The 17,144-nt window shown below is 42.8% G+C and overlaps 2 protein-coding genes across 4 annotated transcripts in view; both read right to left on the bottom strand.

Annotated features, from left to right (window-relative positions):
* The window catches only part of LOC121541431 (netrin-G2), a 158,661-nt gene that overhangs the window by 18,670 nt on the left and 122,847 nt on the right, over positions 1-17,144 (bottom strand). For both annotated transcript variants that reach the window (XM_041850430.2, XM_041850431.2), the window contains exons 7-8: positions 7,091-7,258; positions 5,554-5,688 (exon numbers count right to left, since the gene is read on the bottom strand). In XM_041850430.2, the coding sequence (XP_041706364.1) occupies positions 5,554-5,688; positions 7,091-7,258 (303 nt within the window). The remainder of the gene's footprint in view (positions 1-5,553; positions 5,689-7,090; positions 7,259-17,144) is intronic.
* Positions 10,988-12,021, bottom strand: LOC121541432 (neurofilament medium polypeptide-like). Of its 2 annotated transcripts, none has more exons than XR_005995754.1 (3): positions 11,662-12,021; positions 11,376-11,492; positions 10,988-11,096 (listed from the first exon to the last, which is right to left on the bottom strand). XR_005995754.1 is itself a non-coding variant. In XM_041850433.1 (3 exons), the coding sequence occupies exons 1-3, from the start codon at positions 11,938-11,940 to the stop codon at positions 11,359-11,361; spliced, it is 273 nt and encodes a 90-aa protein (XP_041706367.1). In that variant the 5' UTR covers positions 11,941-12,021; the 3' UTR covers positions 10,988-11,358. The 2 variants fall into 2 exon arrangements, 1 of the variants encoding a protein (XP_041706367.1); XM_041850433.1 differs by having other exon boundaries at positions 10,988-11,492; positions 11,662-11,769; positions 11,910-12,021.

The raw sequence follows: 17,144 nt of genomic DNA, 5'->3' as shown, positions 1-17,144 counted from the left end.
TATCATTCACAACTAAAGTTTCCAAATAACTCTAAATCTGGCTTATATGGCCTGTTTCAAATGCTAACTTTTACGCTCAACATAGCCATTCAGCTAAGTTCAATTATATTCTTCTTGCTATAAAATCATATAATATAAAATAATGGCATGGGACTTATAGGCATATCTTGTCAGCTAAATGAACAAGCCTACAGCATGGAGCATAGCCAGATAACATACAGTAGGCCAACTCATATTCTGTTCTTCGGAAATGCATTTCTCTTCACATCATAATGTTTCTTTAGACCTGACTAAAATGAATAATGGATTTATTGTGATGGTGTATATTAAATTGATTTATTACACAACATTTCATGACCGCCACAGCCCTAGTTATGGCTTTTCAACCTCTGCCATATCGTGAATTCAGAGCTATCTACTCAAGAGGGTTTTCTTTAATGGAAGCTTATCTAATGTCAAACTTTAAAGTGTGGTGTATCACAGGGCAGCTCTCTAGGCCCTCTACTCTTTTCTATTTTTACCAATGACCTGCCACTGGCATTAAAAAAAGCCTGTGTGTCCATGTATGCTGATGATTCAACCCTATACGCATCAGCAACCACAGCTAATGAAGTCACTGAAACCCTTAACAAAGACTTGCAGTCAGTTTTGGAATGGTTGGCCAGAAATATACTGGTCCTGAACATCTCTAAAACTAAGAGCATTGTATTTGGTACAAATCATTCCCTAAGTTCTAGACCTCAGCTGAATCTGGTACTGAACGGTGTGGCTGTTGAACAAGTTGAGGAGACTAAATTACTTAGTGTTACCTTAGATTGTAAACTGTCATGGTCAAAAAACAAATAGATTCAATGGTTGTAACGATGGGGAGAGGTCTGTCTGTGATAAAGAGATGCTCTACTTTTTCTAACACAACACTCCACAGAGCAAGTGTTGGCTCTAGTTTTATCTTATCTTGATTATTGTCCAGTGATATGGTCAAGTGCTGCAGAGGGCTAATATCAATACTATGCATGCCAGTCTTTGGCTAAAAGTTGAGGAAAGACTAACTGCATCACTTCTTGTTTTTATAAGAAACATGTATGTGTTCGAAATTCCTAATTGTTTGTATAGTCAACTTACACACAACACTGTCTTTTTCATTATGTGTCGGGCCCCAGTAAGACTAGCTGTCGCCATTGGCGTTGGCTAATGGGTATCCTAATAAAGTAAAATAAAAATCGAAGGGTTGTAGAGGTATTGTCTCACCAGCACGCACAGACAATATTCAAAACTGGTAAAATCGAATCAAATTAAATGTTATTTGTCACATGCGCCGAATACAACAGATATATAGAATTTACCGTGAAATGCTTACTTACAAGCCCTTAACCAACAATGCAGTTCAAGAAACAGAGTTAAAATAATATTTACTACATAAACTAAAGTATATAAAAAATAAAGTAACACAAGAAAATGACATAGCAATAACGAGGCTATATACAGGGGGTACCGGTACCGAGTCAATGTGCGGGGGTACAGGTTAGTCGAGGTAATTTGATAATAAACAGCGAGTAGCAGCAGTGTAAATAGTCCAGGTATGCATTTGAATAATTGTTCAGCAGTCTTATGGCTTGGGGGTAGAAGCTGTTAAGGAGCCTTTTGGTCCTAGACTTGGTGCTCCGGTACCGCTTTCCGTGCGGTAGCAGAGAGAACAGTCTATGACAATTTTTTGGGCCTTCCACTGACACCGCCTAGTATATACAGTTTAAGTCGGAAGTTTATATACACCTTAGCCAAGTACATTTAAACTCTGTTTTTCACAATTCCTGACATTTAATCCTAGTAAAAATTCAGTTAGGATCACCACTTTATTTTAAGAATGTGAAATGTCAGAATAATAGTAGAGAGAATGATTTATTTCAGCTTTTATTTCTTTCATCACATTCCCAGTGGGTCAGAAGTTTACATACATTGTCCATTTGGAAGACCCGTTTGCGACCAGGCTTTAACTTCCTGACTGATGTCTTGAAATGTTGCTTCAATATATCCACCTAATTTTCCTTCCTCATGATGCCATCTATTTTGTGAAGTGCACCAGTCCCTCCTGCAGCAAATCACCCCCACAGCATGATGCTGCCACCCCCGTGCCTCACGGTTGGGATGGTGTTCTTTTGTACCTGTTTCCTCCAGCATCTTCACAAGGTCCTTTGCTGTTGTTCTGGGATTGATTTTCACTTTTCGCACCAAAGTACGTTCATCTCTAGGAGACAGAACGCGTCTCCTTCCTGAGCGGTATGACGGCTGCGTGGTCCCATGGTGTTTATACTTGCGTACTATTGTTTGTACAGATGTATGTGGTACCTTCTGGCGTTTGGAAATTGCTCCCAAGGATGAACCAGACATGTGGAGGTCTACCATTTCTTTTCTGAGGTCTTGGCTGATTTATTTTGATTTTCCCATGATGTCAAGCAAAGAGACACTGAGTTTGAAGGTAGGCCTTGAAATACATCCACAGGTACACCTCCTATTGATTCAAATGATGTCAATTAGCCTATCGGAAGCTTCTAAAGCCATGACATCATTTTCTGGAATTTTCCAAGCTGTTTAAAGGCACAGTCAACTTAGTGTAGGTAAACTTCTGACCCACTGGAATTGTGATACAGTGAATTATAAGTGAAATAATCTGTCTGTAAACAATTGTTGGAAAAATTACTTGTGTCATGCACAAAGTAGATGTCCTAACCGACTTACCAAAACTATAGTTTGTTAACAAGACATTTGTGGAGTGGTTGAAAAACGAGTTTTAATGACTAAGTGTATGTAATTTTCTGACTTCAACTGTATGGTCCTGGATGTCAGGAAGCTTGGCCCCAGTGATGTACTGGGCCGTACGCACTACCCTCTGTAGCGCCTTACGGTCGGAGGCCGAGCAGTTGCCATACCAGGCGGTGCTGCAACCAGTCAGGATGCTCTCGATGGTGCAGCTGTAGACATTTTTGAGGATCTGAGGACCCATGCCAAATCTTTTCAGTCTCCTGAGGGAGAATAGGCATTGTCGTGCCCTCTTCACAACTTTCTTGGTGTGTTTGGACCATGATAGTTTGTTGGTGATGTGGACACCAATGAACTTGAAGCTCTCAACCTGCTCATCTACAGCCCCGTCGATGAGAATGGGGGCATGCTCAGTCCTCCTTTTCCTGTAGTCCACAATAATTTCCTTTGTCTTGATCACGTTGAGGAAGAGGTTGTTATCCTGGCACCACAAGGCCAGGTTTCTGACCTCATCCCTATAGGCTGTCTCATCGTTGTCGGTGATCAGGCTTACCACTGTTGTGTCGTCGGCAAACTTAAGGATGGTGTTGGAGTTGTGCTTGGCCATGCAGTCATGGGTGAACAGGGAGTACAGAAGGGGACTGAGCACGCACCCCTGAGGGGCCCCCGTGTTGAGGATCAGAGTGGCAGATGTGTTGTTACCTACCCATACCACCTGGGGGCGGCCCGACAGGAAGTCCAGGATCCAGTTGCAGAGGGAGAAGTTTAGTCCCAGGGTCCTTAGCTTAGTGATGAGCTTTGAGGGCACTATGGTGTTGAACGCTGAGCTGTAGTCAATGAATAGCATTCTCACGTACATGTTCCTTTTGTCCAGGTGGGAAAGGGCAGTGTGGAGTGCAATAGAGATTGCATCGTCTGTGGATCTGTTTGGGCGGTATGCAAGTTGGAGTGGATCTAGGGTTTCTGGGATAATGGTGTTGATGTGAGCCATGACCAGCCTTTCAAAACACTTCATGGCTACAGACGTGAGTGCTACGGGTCGGTAGTCATTTAGGCAGGTTACCTTAGTGTTCTTGGTCACAGGGACTATCGTGGTCTGCCTGAAACATGTTGGTATTACAGACTCAGTCAGGGACAGGTTGAAAATGTCAGTGAAGACACTTGCCAGTTGGTCAGCGCATGCTCGGAGTACACGTCCTGGTAATCCATCTGGCCCTGCAGCCTTGTGAATGTTGACCTGTTTAAAGGTGTTACTCACATCGGCTATGGAGAGCGTGATCACACAGTCGTCCGGAACAGTTGATGCTCTCATACATGCTTCAGTGTTGCTTGCTTTAGCTCAGTGCGGATGTTGCCTGTAATCCATGGCTTCTGATTGGGGTATGTATGTACGGTCACTGTGGGGATGATATCATCGATGCACTTATTGATGAAGCCAGTGACTGATGTGGTGTACTCTTCAATGCCATCGTAAGAATCCCGGAACATATTCCAGTCTGTGCTAGCAAAAAAGTCCTGTAGCTTAGCATCTGCGTCATCTGACCACTTCTGTACTTCCTGCTTCAGTTTTTGCTTGTAAGCAGGAATCAGGAGGATAGAATTATGGTCAGATTTGCCAAATGGAGGGCGGGGTAATCTCCTCTGCAAAAACGTCCAAATTAATGTCTGATTTCTTGAGTTATCTTAGATTAATAAGACTATTTTGAGGAAGTGTATAATGGCTACGGCGTCTCAAAATGGACACAGTACTATTGCTGCTTTTTTTCTCATTGTTCAAGCGAAGGTCTTTTATGGGAGTATGCGAGCACACTCATTCGTTTCTCCTAGCTGAGTTCGGCTAGGCGGCAGCCAAACTGAAGCATGCTGATGCCTTTAGAGACTGCTGCTGTAGGCTCGGCCCTAATCTATGTTCTCTCTGTCACTTCCAGCCGCATGGCAAATGGCTCAACAAAACACAAAGGCCAATACTTTAAGGACCAGTACGCCCTTCTGAGGGGCCAAACTGTATCTCTCTCTCCAACAGTAACCAGATAACTGACTATTGAATGTGTGATAGAATACTATGGTATCCATGTATGGTATCTATCTGAAACCTGTCACCTAAGGAGGACTCAGATGCCATCTATATGAATGTAGTTTCCATCTATATGGTTACTTGTGGTTGTTCAGCGTGAACTCTGACGACACTGTATGCAATTGTCCTCTCAGGAATGCTGGTCATCACACATAGATGTGACCCCCTTCCTAGAGGCTAGTTTGATCTGATTGGATATCTTAGTTGTACTACATTTGGTTTGGTCTGTGGATTGGTCAACAATTTCTTTATACAAACAAGTCAGATCTGGTTTAAATGGAATGAAGGTCTGTTGTTCTTTTCTTCTCCTGTTTCCAGCCCATGGAATAAGGTTGTATAGAAATGTTCATTTTGTGAGCTACCCAGGCCCATGGCCTGAGTAGGTCTGATTAGTTCATGCTTTGTCTTGTAAGTTAACCTTGATTGTGAATTCTTTGTTAATGGCAATATTGCCTTGTATCTTAAGCTTTATGCCTTGTATGTGAATCCATTCATTTTACCAAGTTATTAAATAATACTTGCTTTGATATTCGCTTCTCATGACCATTCCTTGATCTTAGCCAGCTAAACACATAATACTTGATTGCACATGGTTTCACTATACTAGTTGACATATTCCCTACAACATTTCTCATTTCATACACGCATGTGCATGGGCATTTACACACACGCACCCACAAACCCCCCCATACGCTCACCCACTGCATTTTCCCCTGTATACTCACGGTAACACCCTTGTTTCCAGTAGTACCCAGGGAAACAGTCGTCACACTTGGGCCCCGTAGTGCCGTCTTTACACTGGCAGAAGCCTGTCCCATTACACCGGTCATGGACAGAACCCATCTGGTTACAGTTACACTCTGGGGGGGAGGGGAGGGAGGGGGAGAGGAGAAAGATAGAAAAAGAGAGAGATTATGTTGTGGAAATTAATCACTATACTTTATTCAAAATCAAAGTTGTTACAGAGTTTTTGTTGAGTCAAGATTTACTTTATTGAATTTCAATAAAAGGAAGCTGGTCTGCAGAGTAGCCTTTCTTCTCACTCTCTCTCCATCTTATATAGTGCCCTCCACACACCCTAGCTTTAAAATCCCTCCCTCTTCAGTTTCCCGCTCTTTTATTGCTCCGCCCACTCCCTTTGTCTATGGTGGCGGCTAAGTTTGACTTTCATTCAGTTCAGAATCACATAGTACTACAATCAATCACTCCCCTGTCTTGCAAAAACACTCATGTTTAGTTTAAACTCTGTTCAACCCCGGCTCTTCCGGGCTTAACCTGAAGACCGATTGTTGGACATGACAGGTCCCTAAATCCTTGAAACATACACCAACCCCACCCCATCATGCTGTAATCAATCAAGAAGATAGCCAAGGAGAGACAAAGGTCTAGCCCAAACTCCATTCAACCCTGGAGCCGCTCCCTTCACTGTGTTTGAAGAGAGAAACAAAAGGCCACAAGCTAGTTTCAGTCTCTGTTGAGATAAGGCAGCCATGGATTTAAGTAAGAGCGAGCAATTTGACCCTAGGTCAGATTGCCTCTTTACCCCCACACACACAGTGAAATTACCCAATTAAATTCCTGGCCCAGTAACAAAGAATTCTAACTCTATGTTCGTGATTAACCCAGTTTTATCTCATAGTACATAAAAAATACACATAATTTTGAAGACATGTTAGAAAATATATCTATTTGTAAGTTAATTTGGTGTGTGCGTGCATGAGTGCACAAGACGCACACACTCTCTCCCTGCGTGCTCTCTTTCCCTCTCTCTCTGCTCTGTATTGATTCGGTGCTAGTCTCAGTGTGCCAGTAGCCTGTCAGGCGAGCTAATGGGGCCTCATTTGTGCTGACTCCAAGGACTGCCCCCCCCCATTTCCCCTCCTACACACCTCTAGCCTCCCACCACTCACCTGCAGATGGACTACATCAACACCACAGTCAACTCCAGAGGAATAATAGTCTTATCTCAGTGAGTCAGTGTTTTTTATATCTGTTTTTTATCTGTTTTGTTGTTCTTTTTTCCTCGCAGTATTGGTTGGAGATGGAACTGCTGATCTTTCTAAACTGTATTGTTGATCAATGACGTCTTGGTGAATCAACATTACACACTTTGTTTGTGTAACACACATAATGCCTAATGATTATTCTGCAGTAAATGCACACACACACACACAAACAAGCAAACGAACACACACATCCCCCCGACTACCCCCAAAAAAAAAAACCCCACCCACCTACACACACACACACACTGTGACTGACCGATGCAGACGTCCTCATCATCCAGTTCGGCAGAGTTGTTTCTGAAGTAGCCCAGTCTGCAGTGCTGGCAGTTCTGTCCTCTGGTATTGTGCTTGCAGCTGACACACGTCACGATGTTCAAGTAGTCTATGTAGCTGCAGCGGTTAGAGTGGCCGTAGCACTCACAGTCTGAGAGGACAGAGAAGAGTTAAAGAATGGTTAGAGAATGGTAATGGGATGCTTAGAGTACAGTAGTGACATTGGAGGGGAGAGAGAAGAGTTGGTGTTATGGGACATAGGACAATGGGACATAGGACAGTGTTTCCCAACTCCGTTCCTCGAGAACCCCCAACAGTTTTAAGAAACAGTTACGGTAGGTTTAGGATATTAACGATTTAGGAACGCTTCAAATATCTTAACGTCGGGCGATCTGTGAGTTAATGAATCGATGATGAGTGCTTTCATCTTTGTAGAGATAGAGAGAGAGAGAGAGAGAGCGAGAGAGAGCGAGAGCGAGAGACATCCTTCCTGCGATTATCTTGGCTGAGGTTTGTACCTAATTAAGGTTTTATTAAGCTTCAGAAGTCGGCTGCAGTGTGTGTGCACTGCAAGGCATCGCTGTCCTCTAAGGAGGCGTTTACCAGGCATGTTTATGCAAATACAAATTTAAATGCACACTAAAAGGTTGCCGTTTAGCTGTTTAATCAGCCATCACATAATTATTTTATTATTGTTTGGTTGATGACATTGAAATATTTATGGGCTGTTTTGAGAGGGGAGAACCACCGGCGAGAAGTCACATAAAACGCACTCACATAAAATGCTACTCTCAGTGATAAAAGATGAGTTAGGTGAGAAAAGTTACTCAGTAATTCAATATAAATGCCCAATTACTCCACAGACGGGGGAGAGGGAGAACAGGGCATAGTTCCACAAATGAACGCAAAGTCAAGGTGGGACTTCATGGAAGACTGTAAAAAAAAAGATTGCAACAAGGGAGAGGCTGTTATTTTGAAGGTTCCATATGCCTATATTAGTTGGCATTCAAAATAAGGATTAACAATATTTCTGTCACATATCATTAGGAGAAGTGTTGGACAGGGAGCAAATGGACCTGTTTGAATGGTGATAAATAGTGATTAGCAATGATTAGATAGTGACAGTAAATACAAGACAGTGACAGAGAATAAGACATGCAGATGCTTACCTTGTGAGCCAAAACAACACCAACATGATGATGAGGGATGATGGAGTCAGACAGAAGACACAACCAAAAGGAAGACAACAAAGACTTGCAGAGAAAAGGAATCTTTCCACGGTTTTTGCAGACAGTGACAATTTCCATATATAACGTTCTTCATCAATGCTACTCAACTAACTCTCTACTAACTCTACTCAACAAATGTTCAACTAACTCTCTACTACCTCTACTCTACAAATGTTCAACTAACTCTCTACTCTACTAACTCTCTACTCCACTAACTATCTACTCTACTAACTCTCTACTAACTCTCTACTCTACTAACTATCTACTATCTACTCTACTAACTATCTACTCCACTAACTATCTACTCTACTAACTCTCTACTCTACTATCTACTCCACTAACTATCTACTCTACTAACTCTCTACCAACTGATGTCCACGCACTAAACAAGATTCCACGCCGGACGATGCTTCAGTCTCCTGTAGGCATCCCCAGTCTAGCTACTATTGTTCTGTGTCTTACCTTTGAAATCATCGTCTATGATCCCATATAACTGTCTGGCCTGGGGCTCTCCTCCTGAGATCAAGAGCTTGAGAATCCCTTCACGAGATTAAGGAATCATTGTTTTAGAAGGGTTTCCTGGATCCAACCTGAATCTGCAACCCAGCGCAACATGCAAACAGCCCCTGCTAGATCACAACAAAGTAGCCTATGGGCTACCTATTGCAGCTGCATGTTATTGAGAAGGTGTTCGATAGAGCTATAATTATAGAGAGGCTGTTGTTATAGAGCCCCAATGTCCTGGAAAGGAACAGTTTGTCGCCCATCTTGCTTCGGTACAGTTCAAAACCAGCTAGTTTTATCTCTATGGGTTGGTCATCATCTAGTTATAGTAAGGATATGGCTTGGGAGTAGGGTGACCACATTTAAAATACCCAAATGCGGGACAACAGGATGATTTTGTGGGACAGAGTAGCCTACATGAATACAAAATGTTGGCAGCATTCTTCATCTTTTACTGGTGAAACGTCCAAACTGCATCTGCATGCCAATAATTTGATTTCAATCAGTTTCATGGGAATATGCATTTAGATCTTGTTCAATTACTTTTTTGTGAGAGAATTAGAGCAGACGGTGTTAACAAACTATTTAGCCTTCCTGTATTTTGCTTAAATCCAAGCAAATTCTGCCTAGTGCTACCTTGTCCCGGACCTGCTGTTTTCCTCTCTCTCTCTCTCTCTCTCTCTCTCTCTCTCTCTCTCTCTCTCTCTCTCTCTCTCTCTCTCTCTCTCTCTCTCTCTCTCTCTCTCTCTCTCTCTCTCTCTCTCTCTCTCTCTCCCACTGAATGCTCGGCTATGAAAAGCCAACTGACATTTACTCCTGAGGTGCTGACCTGTTGCACCCTCTACAACCACTGTGATTATTATTTGACCCTGCTGGTCATCTATGAACGTTTGAACATCTTATAATCTCCACCCGGCACAGCCAGAAGAGGGCTGGCCACCTCTCAGAGCCTGGTTCCTCTCTAGGTTTCTTCCTAGGTTCCTGCCTTTCTATGGAGTTTTTCCTAGCCACCGTGCTTCTACATCTGCATTGCTTGCTGTTTGGGGTTTTAGGCTGGGTTTCTGTATAAGCACTTTGTGACATCTGCTGATGTAAAAAGGGCTTTATAAATAAATTAGATTTAGTGGCGGCCGCTGTTGAGTTTTGAAAGCATGAGAATATTTTTGGGACTATTCAGAAATTACCACTGTGGTGTTTTTGCTGCAACAGTATCATTATACTATGCTATTATATTTGGTTCTGTTATGTATAATACTAATTAATCATTATGTGATCTTCTAAGACATTGATTCAGCTTTGATCTAACTTTACTAAACGATCACAGGATCCGGCAGCACTACATCCCTACTGCACCAAATTAGCTAATTGAAGCGCATGCAGCCTACTCTTTTGCAGAAACGAGAGACCACGTGTGGCTGTTTTATGAAAATCTGGGAATATTTGGCAAAGGAAACATTTCTGGTTGGTCTAAGGGAACGTAAAACAATTAGGAAGGGAGACTTTTAAAACGGGATTGAGTGAAGTAGCAGCAAATATGTTGAATGAGCAATGAGCATGGAGAGCCTCATAAGTTTGACGAAATCACCTTATATCTTTCAGTCTAATAAGGCTATTTACTTACTTTTGTAGCTCTTTGTCAGAAGCACACTTAAAGTAGTTAGGTAACTGACCTCTCCAAGTTTAGCTGTAATTTAGCCCGATGTCTTGTCTTGTCTCGCCTATGTCTCGTCTTGTGCTGCGCAGAATATCAGATCACAGCAACGATTGGAGAAGTGTTTAACATCACCAGTACCACATCCTTCAGATATATATTTTTTCATTAGTGCAACGTGACTGCAAGAGACAGGTTGGAATGTCTGACTGAAATACGAGACAAATCTAGCTGTTTTCTAAATTAGTGGTGTTTGAATTTGTTGCTAAAATGCGGGATATGATTGTTTGGTTGCGGAACTAATGGCCAAAATGTGGGGATAAGAGCGTCTGCTAAATGACTAAAATGTAAAAATGTAATGTAAATGACTTTACCACACAATCCGGGACATGTGGTCACCCTACTTGGGAGAGATGGAATCTACAGGATCCTATCCTATAGGGTGTGTACACTAAACACTAGCCAAGTTCTACCTTTCTTTTTCACATACTCTCTCTCCTCTTCACTCTCTTCCTCCTCCCACTTCTTCTTCTCCTCCTCTCTCCCAGGGGGCTCTAAGGTCTCCTGACCCAAGCTTCCCCACTCAGGTGTTTCGAGAACTTCCTCTGGATCACCACAGAGGAAGAGTGAGAGAGCTGAGATCTATTTCTCTACAGGTTGATTAGTGCTGTCTGAATGCTCCCAGTTTCAAGCTCCAACTTCGACAGGCTTCGACTGATCAACAGCTCTACACATTGACTGGTAATTTCTGGAAAAGTATTTACAGTACTCCAACGTGTTTGCTTTTGAACAATACTCATCTATGAACTGGTCTATACAAACTCACACACTCACTAGTACTACACACTAGCTCTATACATGTACAGCTCATCCACAGAAGATACCTTCAGTCTTTTTTCCTGTGTCCTCCTCCCGCCCCTCCTCTTTCTCTCCCTCTTTCTCAGAAGGTTTCCCGGTCTCCTGTGTGCCACCCGTCCCCTCCACTTCAGGCATTGGAGGGGCTGTGAGCACCAAAGGATCACATCATTCATTGGTTTGTTATTTTGTTTGTTAATTCATTCATTCATAATACTAGTGTACCTAATGGATTCAGTCTATTTCAAAGGAGCACAATGAGTTATAAAACTACTAACTAACGCAGTTGATCAAATCCTACACCATGACAGATACCTTCTGTCTCAATCTCCTTGTCTTTCTTCACCACTTCCTCCTTCTCTTCCTCTCCCTCAGAGGGGCTCTCACTCTCTCCAGGGCCCTCTGCCTCGGGTTGGGGGGGAACTATGAGAGTCAGAAAGGGTCCGAAAAACTGAAGTCAGAATTTGTTCACTTCGCCTCATCCCTTATGAACTACAAACTACAGGTCACTGGGAAAAAACTCACATTATTTTACACAGCTAGAAAGCTATAACCTTTATTACCCTCCTCTGTTGTCTTCTCTTTCTCCTCCATCCGCTCTCTTTTCCCAGAGTCCACTACTTCAGGCTTTTGGGCGACTGCGAAGCGAGCACCAGTGAGACATGAGCACTCTCAGAAAACTTAAAAAGTAATATCCGCAACTCTGGTACCGCAAAACTTCAATTAATAGCCAACTGAACACAACAGGCAGATTTCTAGGGGTCTATACTCCCGAAGTTGTTTACTGTTTTTGTGCTTGCCTGTTAGCTAGCAGTTCTCTGCTGTTAGCGGTTAATGGCTAGCAGTTTCTTGCTGGCGATAAAAACGGATGATTTTGAATCCTTTTCTCGAGTCATTACAGAATTATTTAATGTAACAAATAAAACATTAAACAAATGAAGTGTATTTGAAACAGCCGTTTATTTGCTGAAATGTGTGCTGTTGCCCAGGTATTAAAAGGGACAGGTGGCTATTTGAGACTCAGCGTTTAATTTAAGTTTTTCGTATGCTCCCATGATGATTTAATCAGATGCAAAAAACAGACAATGTATCAATTTGAGTTGGATCTTCGTCAGGTCATACCACTGTAAACACACCTACTCAGAAGCAGGTAGGCTGCATCTGATCAATTGAATAAATAAATATAATTATTACACAGTATACATACAGTGCATTCGGAAAGTATTCAGACCCCTTCACCTTTTCCACACACAGTTATTCTAAAATTGATTAAATTATATTTTTGCCTCATCAATCTACACACAATACCCGATAATGACAGAGCGAAAATAGGTTTTAGAAATGTTTGCAAACGTGTAACATAAAAAACAGAAATATCTTATTTACATAAGTATTCAGACCCTTTGCTATGAGACTCGAAATTGAGCTCAGATGCATTCTGTTTCCATTGATCATCCTTAAGATGTTTCTACAACTAGATTGGAGTCCACCCGTGGTAAATTAAATTGATTGAATATGATTTGGAAAGGCACACACCTGTCTATATAAGGTCCCACAGTTGACAGTGCATGTCAGAGCAAAAACCAAGCTATGAGGTCGAAGGAATTGTCCGTAGAGCTCCGAGACATGAGCTTATATAGACAGGTAGTGTCGAGGCGCAGATCTGGGGAAGGGTACCAAAAATAATTCTGCAGCATTGAAGGTCCCCAAGAACACAGTGGCCTCCATCATTCTTAAATGGAAGAAGTTTGGAACCACCAAGACTCTTTCTAGAGCTGGCCGCCCGGCCAAACTGAGCGATCGGGGGAGAAGGGCCTTGGTCAGGGAGGTGACCAAGAACGTGATGGAGATGGGAGAACTTTCCAGAAGGACAACCATCTCTGCAGCACTCCACCAATCAGGCCTTTAGTGACATGATTAACGTACTCAAGACAATTCCCCAGATCAATGAAAACTGTTTTCCCGAACAAGTTAAAAACCTTCTTCGCCCGCTTCGAGGAAAACACAGTGGCGCCGACGTGGGTTAACACCGCTCACAAGGACTGTGAGCTCTCGTTCTCCGTGGCCGACGCGAGTAAGACATTTCAGTCTGTTAACCCTCGCAAGCCACGTCCTGGGAGCATGTGGAGTGTTTACGGACATATTCAATCTCTCCCTATCCCAGTCTGTTGTTCCCAATTGCTTCAAGATGCCCACCATTTTTCCTATACCCAAGAAAGCAAAGGTAACTGAACTAAATGACTATCGCCCCGTAGCACTCACGTCTGTCATCATGAAGTGCTTTGAGAGGCTAGTTAAGGAACAAATCACCTCCACCTTACCCGACACCCTAGACCCACTACAATTTGCATACCGCCCCAACAGATCCATGGATGATGCAATCGCCATCGCACTGCACACTGCCCTATCCCATCTGGACAAAAGGAATACCTATGTAAGAATGCTGTTCATCGACTACAGCTCAGCCTTCAACACCATAGTGCCCTCCAAGCTCATCACTAAGCTCAGGGCCCTGGGTCTGAATCCTGCCCTGTGTCCTAAACTTCCTGACGACCCCAGGTGGTGAAGGTAGGCAACAACACCTCTGTTACGCTGATCCTCAACACGGCGGCCCTACAAAGGTGTGTGCTCAGCCCCTTCCTGTACTCCCTGTTCACCCATGACTGCGTGGCCACACACGTCTCCAACTCAATAATCAAGTTTGCAGACGGCACAACAGTGGTAGGCCTGATTACCAACAATGACGAGAAGCCTACAGGAAGGAAGGTGAGTGCCCTTGCAGAGTGGTGCCAAGAAAATAACCTCTCCCTCAACATCAACAAAACGAATGAGCTGATCGTGGACTTCAGGAGACAGCAGAGAGAGCACGCCCCCATCCACATCAACGGGGCCGCATCACTGACATACTGAAATGGTCCATCCACACAGACAGTGTGGTGAAGAAGGCGCAACAGCGCCTCCTCAACCTCAGGAGGCTGAAAATATTCAGCTTGGCCCCTAAGACCCTCACAAACTTCTACAGATGCACCATTGAAAGCATCCTGTCGGGCTGTATCACCGCTTGGTATGGCAATTGCACCATCCACCACAACCGCAGGACTCTCCAGAGGGTGGTGCAGTCAGCCCAACACAGCAACATATGCATATCTGTATTCCCAGTCATGTGTAATCCATAGATTAGGGCCTAATTCATTTATTTTAATTGACTGATTTCCTTATATGAACTGTAACTCAGTAAAACATTTGAAATTGTTGCGTTTATATTTTTATTCAGTATAGTTTCACCAAAGACTTTGATTACTCTAGTGTCAGCTTCTTTAACATTGAGATCACCAAAGGAAATGACACATTCGTCACCAATCTATATAGGAAGCCCTTAGATCGAAGAAAAGATCAGTCAGTTTAAATGTGTCCGCAGAATCTGTAGCACTGAAGCTGCTTTCTCCCAACAAAGCAGTCTTGATTAACAGATTCTGTGAGAAAGGTTATCCTGAAGAGTGCCTACAATCAGCTGCAGAGAGCGTCATGGACACTAGCCAATTGGATAGCGTGAAACCCTCAGTGCGCAAAAAGACTGACCCTAGGATACAATGTATTGTGGAATATTCTCCTCTGGGAAATGCCATGCAAGATGCAATTAAAAACATTGGCATATTGTCAGTTCAGACCCTAAATGCTCCACTATCTTTAAAGAACCACCAAGAGTCGTGTTTAAAAGGTCACAAAATCTCAGAGACACCAACACCAAGGAACTTGAAGCTCTCAACCTATTCAACTACAGCGCGGTCGATGAGAATGGGGGCGTGCTCAGTGCTCTTTTTTTTCCTGTAGTACACAATCATCTCCTTTGTCTTGATCACGTTGAGGGAGAGGTTGTTGTCCTGGCACCACACGGCCAGGTCTCTAACCTCCTCCCTATAGGCTGTCTCATCATTGTAGGTGATCAGGCCTACCACTGGGAGTCGTGCCTGGCCATGCAGTCATGGGTGAACAGGGAGTACAGGAAGGGACTGAGCACGCACCCCTGAGGGGCCCCCGTGTTGAGGATCAGCGTGGCAGATGTGTTGTTACCTACCCTTACCACCTGGGGGCGGCCGGTCAGGAAGTCCAGGATTCAGTTGCAGAAGGAGGTGTTTAGTCCCAGGGTCATTATTCTAGTCCTAATTGTCCCAGGGCCTTAGCTTAGTGGTGAGCTTTGAGGGCACTATGGTGTTGACATAGCTTTCTTTCTGTTTTGATTTTAAAGGGTAGGTGGCATAAACGTAACTACATGTAACATATTGATTTGCATTAGTATACACATCGAAAGTCCCAATGCAAAGTTACACCTCACTTATTACATAAAACCGATCAGAATTCCAAAGAATGTCGGAAAATGTTTTTCCAGGGTGTGATGTAATGTGGAGGACCCGGCAAGCCAGCCTATTCCCTATAATGTAAACGCCAACAGAAATAACTTCAAATGTATAACTTCAAATTAAACCAAATTGTTTGCACTCATGACTACTGGTTTCAATAAAATTGTCAGCCAACTTACAAGCAAATACTTTATGAATTTATTGTTACAAATCAACTTGCAAGGTTTCTAGCCAACTAGCCTGCTAACGTTAGCCCTACCAGCCTGCTAACGTTACATTAGCACTGAATGAATCAGCCACTTGTTATCAACACCTAGCTTACAGCTACATTCAAGTAAACCAACGTTTTGGAAATACATAACGCCATCTAACCAAATATCAAGGAATGTTAGCTATATGTAGTTATCTTAGCCAGCAAGCTAACGGTAGCTATTAGCCTAGCCAACCTAACCAACCTGCACGGCTATGGTCGGCATGCTAGAATCAAACTACTGGAGACCACGTGGGGCCAGTATGAAAAATGTATGCACTCACTAATTGTAAATCGCTCTGGATAAGAGCGTCTGCTAAATGACTAAAATGTCAATTGGATCATTAAAAAAAAATACAGTTAGACCACAACTAACAAAACACAACTAAAACATAACCGCAGATCAAAAGAGCAGAGACTTACAGATTAAAGGCTGGGGCCCATCCGATGGTAAAATTTAGGGAAAATCGTAAAGCTATAGCGAGAAAAATCCAAAATAGATAGATTCCAGATGTCAGTCAGCAAGCGTGCTAGCACTAAGCCAAGGTGGGAAAAGTTACAAAACTCCCATAGCCTACTTCACAGAGAACATGCTGAAAAGTTGACAAAACAAAAAGGAGAGCAGATGAGGTACAACCGCTATGCAATTAGAGTAAGCAGGTATGATTTTCTCTTTCGTTTTGAGCCCACGGCAAGAAGGCACCAGAGCCTGCAGTGCTAACGGGTTCCCACTAGATAACACAAACATAAAGTCTGCGAAGAGCATGCGGTGTGGCTAACGTTAGCCAGCTTGAGCTAACTAACGAGCTAGCATACGAACTCGGTATCTCAGAATAGATCCTCCATATGTTGTTGAGAAATAGTGTATTGTGGGTAGTTCCGAAGATATCTTGAAATAAGTTAATAAATATGTAAAAAAAATAAAAGAAATAAACATAACTATGTTTGTAGTTATAGGTAACCAAATCGTGACTACAACTAAGTTAATAAATCTTTGACCACACTGTGTTGTTACGTTGGTAAGTAAAAACTCATGCTTCCTACCCTTTAAGGTTATAAAACTGTCATAAATAATGCACGTGCCAAATTGTGATGTAAATGTGCATACTGATGTATCAAAATACAAAAAAAAGTTACCAATATTATGTTACAATTTTGTAATTCAGTAATTTCTTTAGTTGTCCCATTTT

Source organism: Coregonus clupeaformis, chromosome 27 (genome assembly GCF_020615455.1).
Source record: "Coregonus clupeaformis isolate EN_2021a chromosome 27, ASM2061545v1, whole genome shotgun sequence".
NCBI classification, from domain to species: Eukaryota; Metazoa; Chordata; class Actinopteri; order Salmoniformes; family Salmonidae; genus Coregonus; species Coregonus clupeaformis.
Note: the sequence above shows the minus strand (reverse complement) of the source record. Positions and strands in the feature narration are given on the sequence as shown.

Excerpts from the sequence above, each read along its gene's own strand:
- LOC121541432 (XM_041850433.1), bottom strand. The coding sequence starts at position 11,940 with ATGGAGGAGAAAGAGAAGACAACAGAGGAGG. Across the intron at positions 11,770-11,909 it reads AGAGAAGACAACAGAGGAGG|TTCCCCCCCAACCCGAGGCA; the intron begins GTAATAAAGGTT and ends TGACTCTCATAG. Across the intron at positions 11,493-11,661 it reads CAAGGAGATTGAGACAGAAG|CCCCTCCAATGCCTGAAGTG; the intron begins GTATCTGTCATG and ends TGGTGCTCACAG.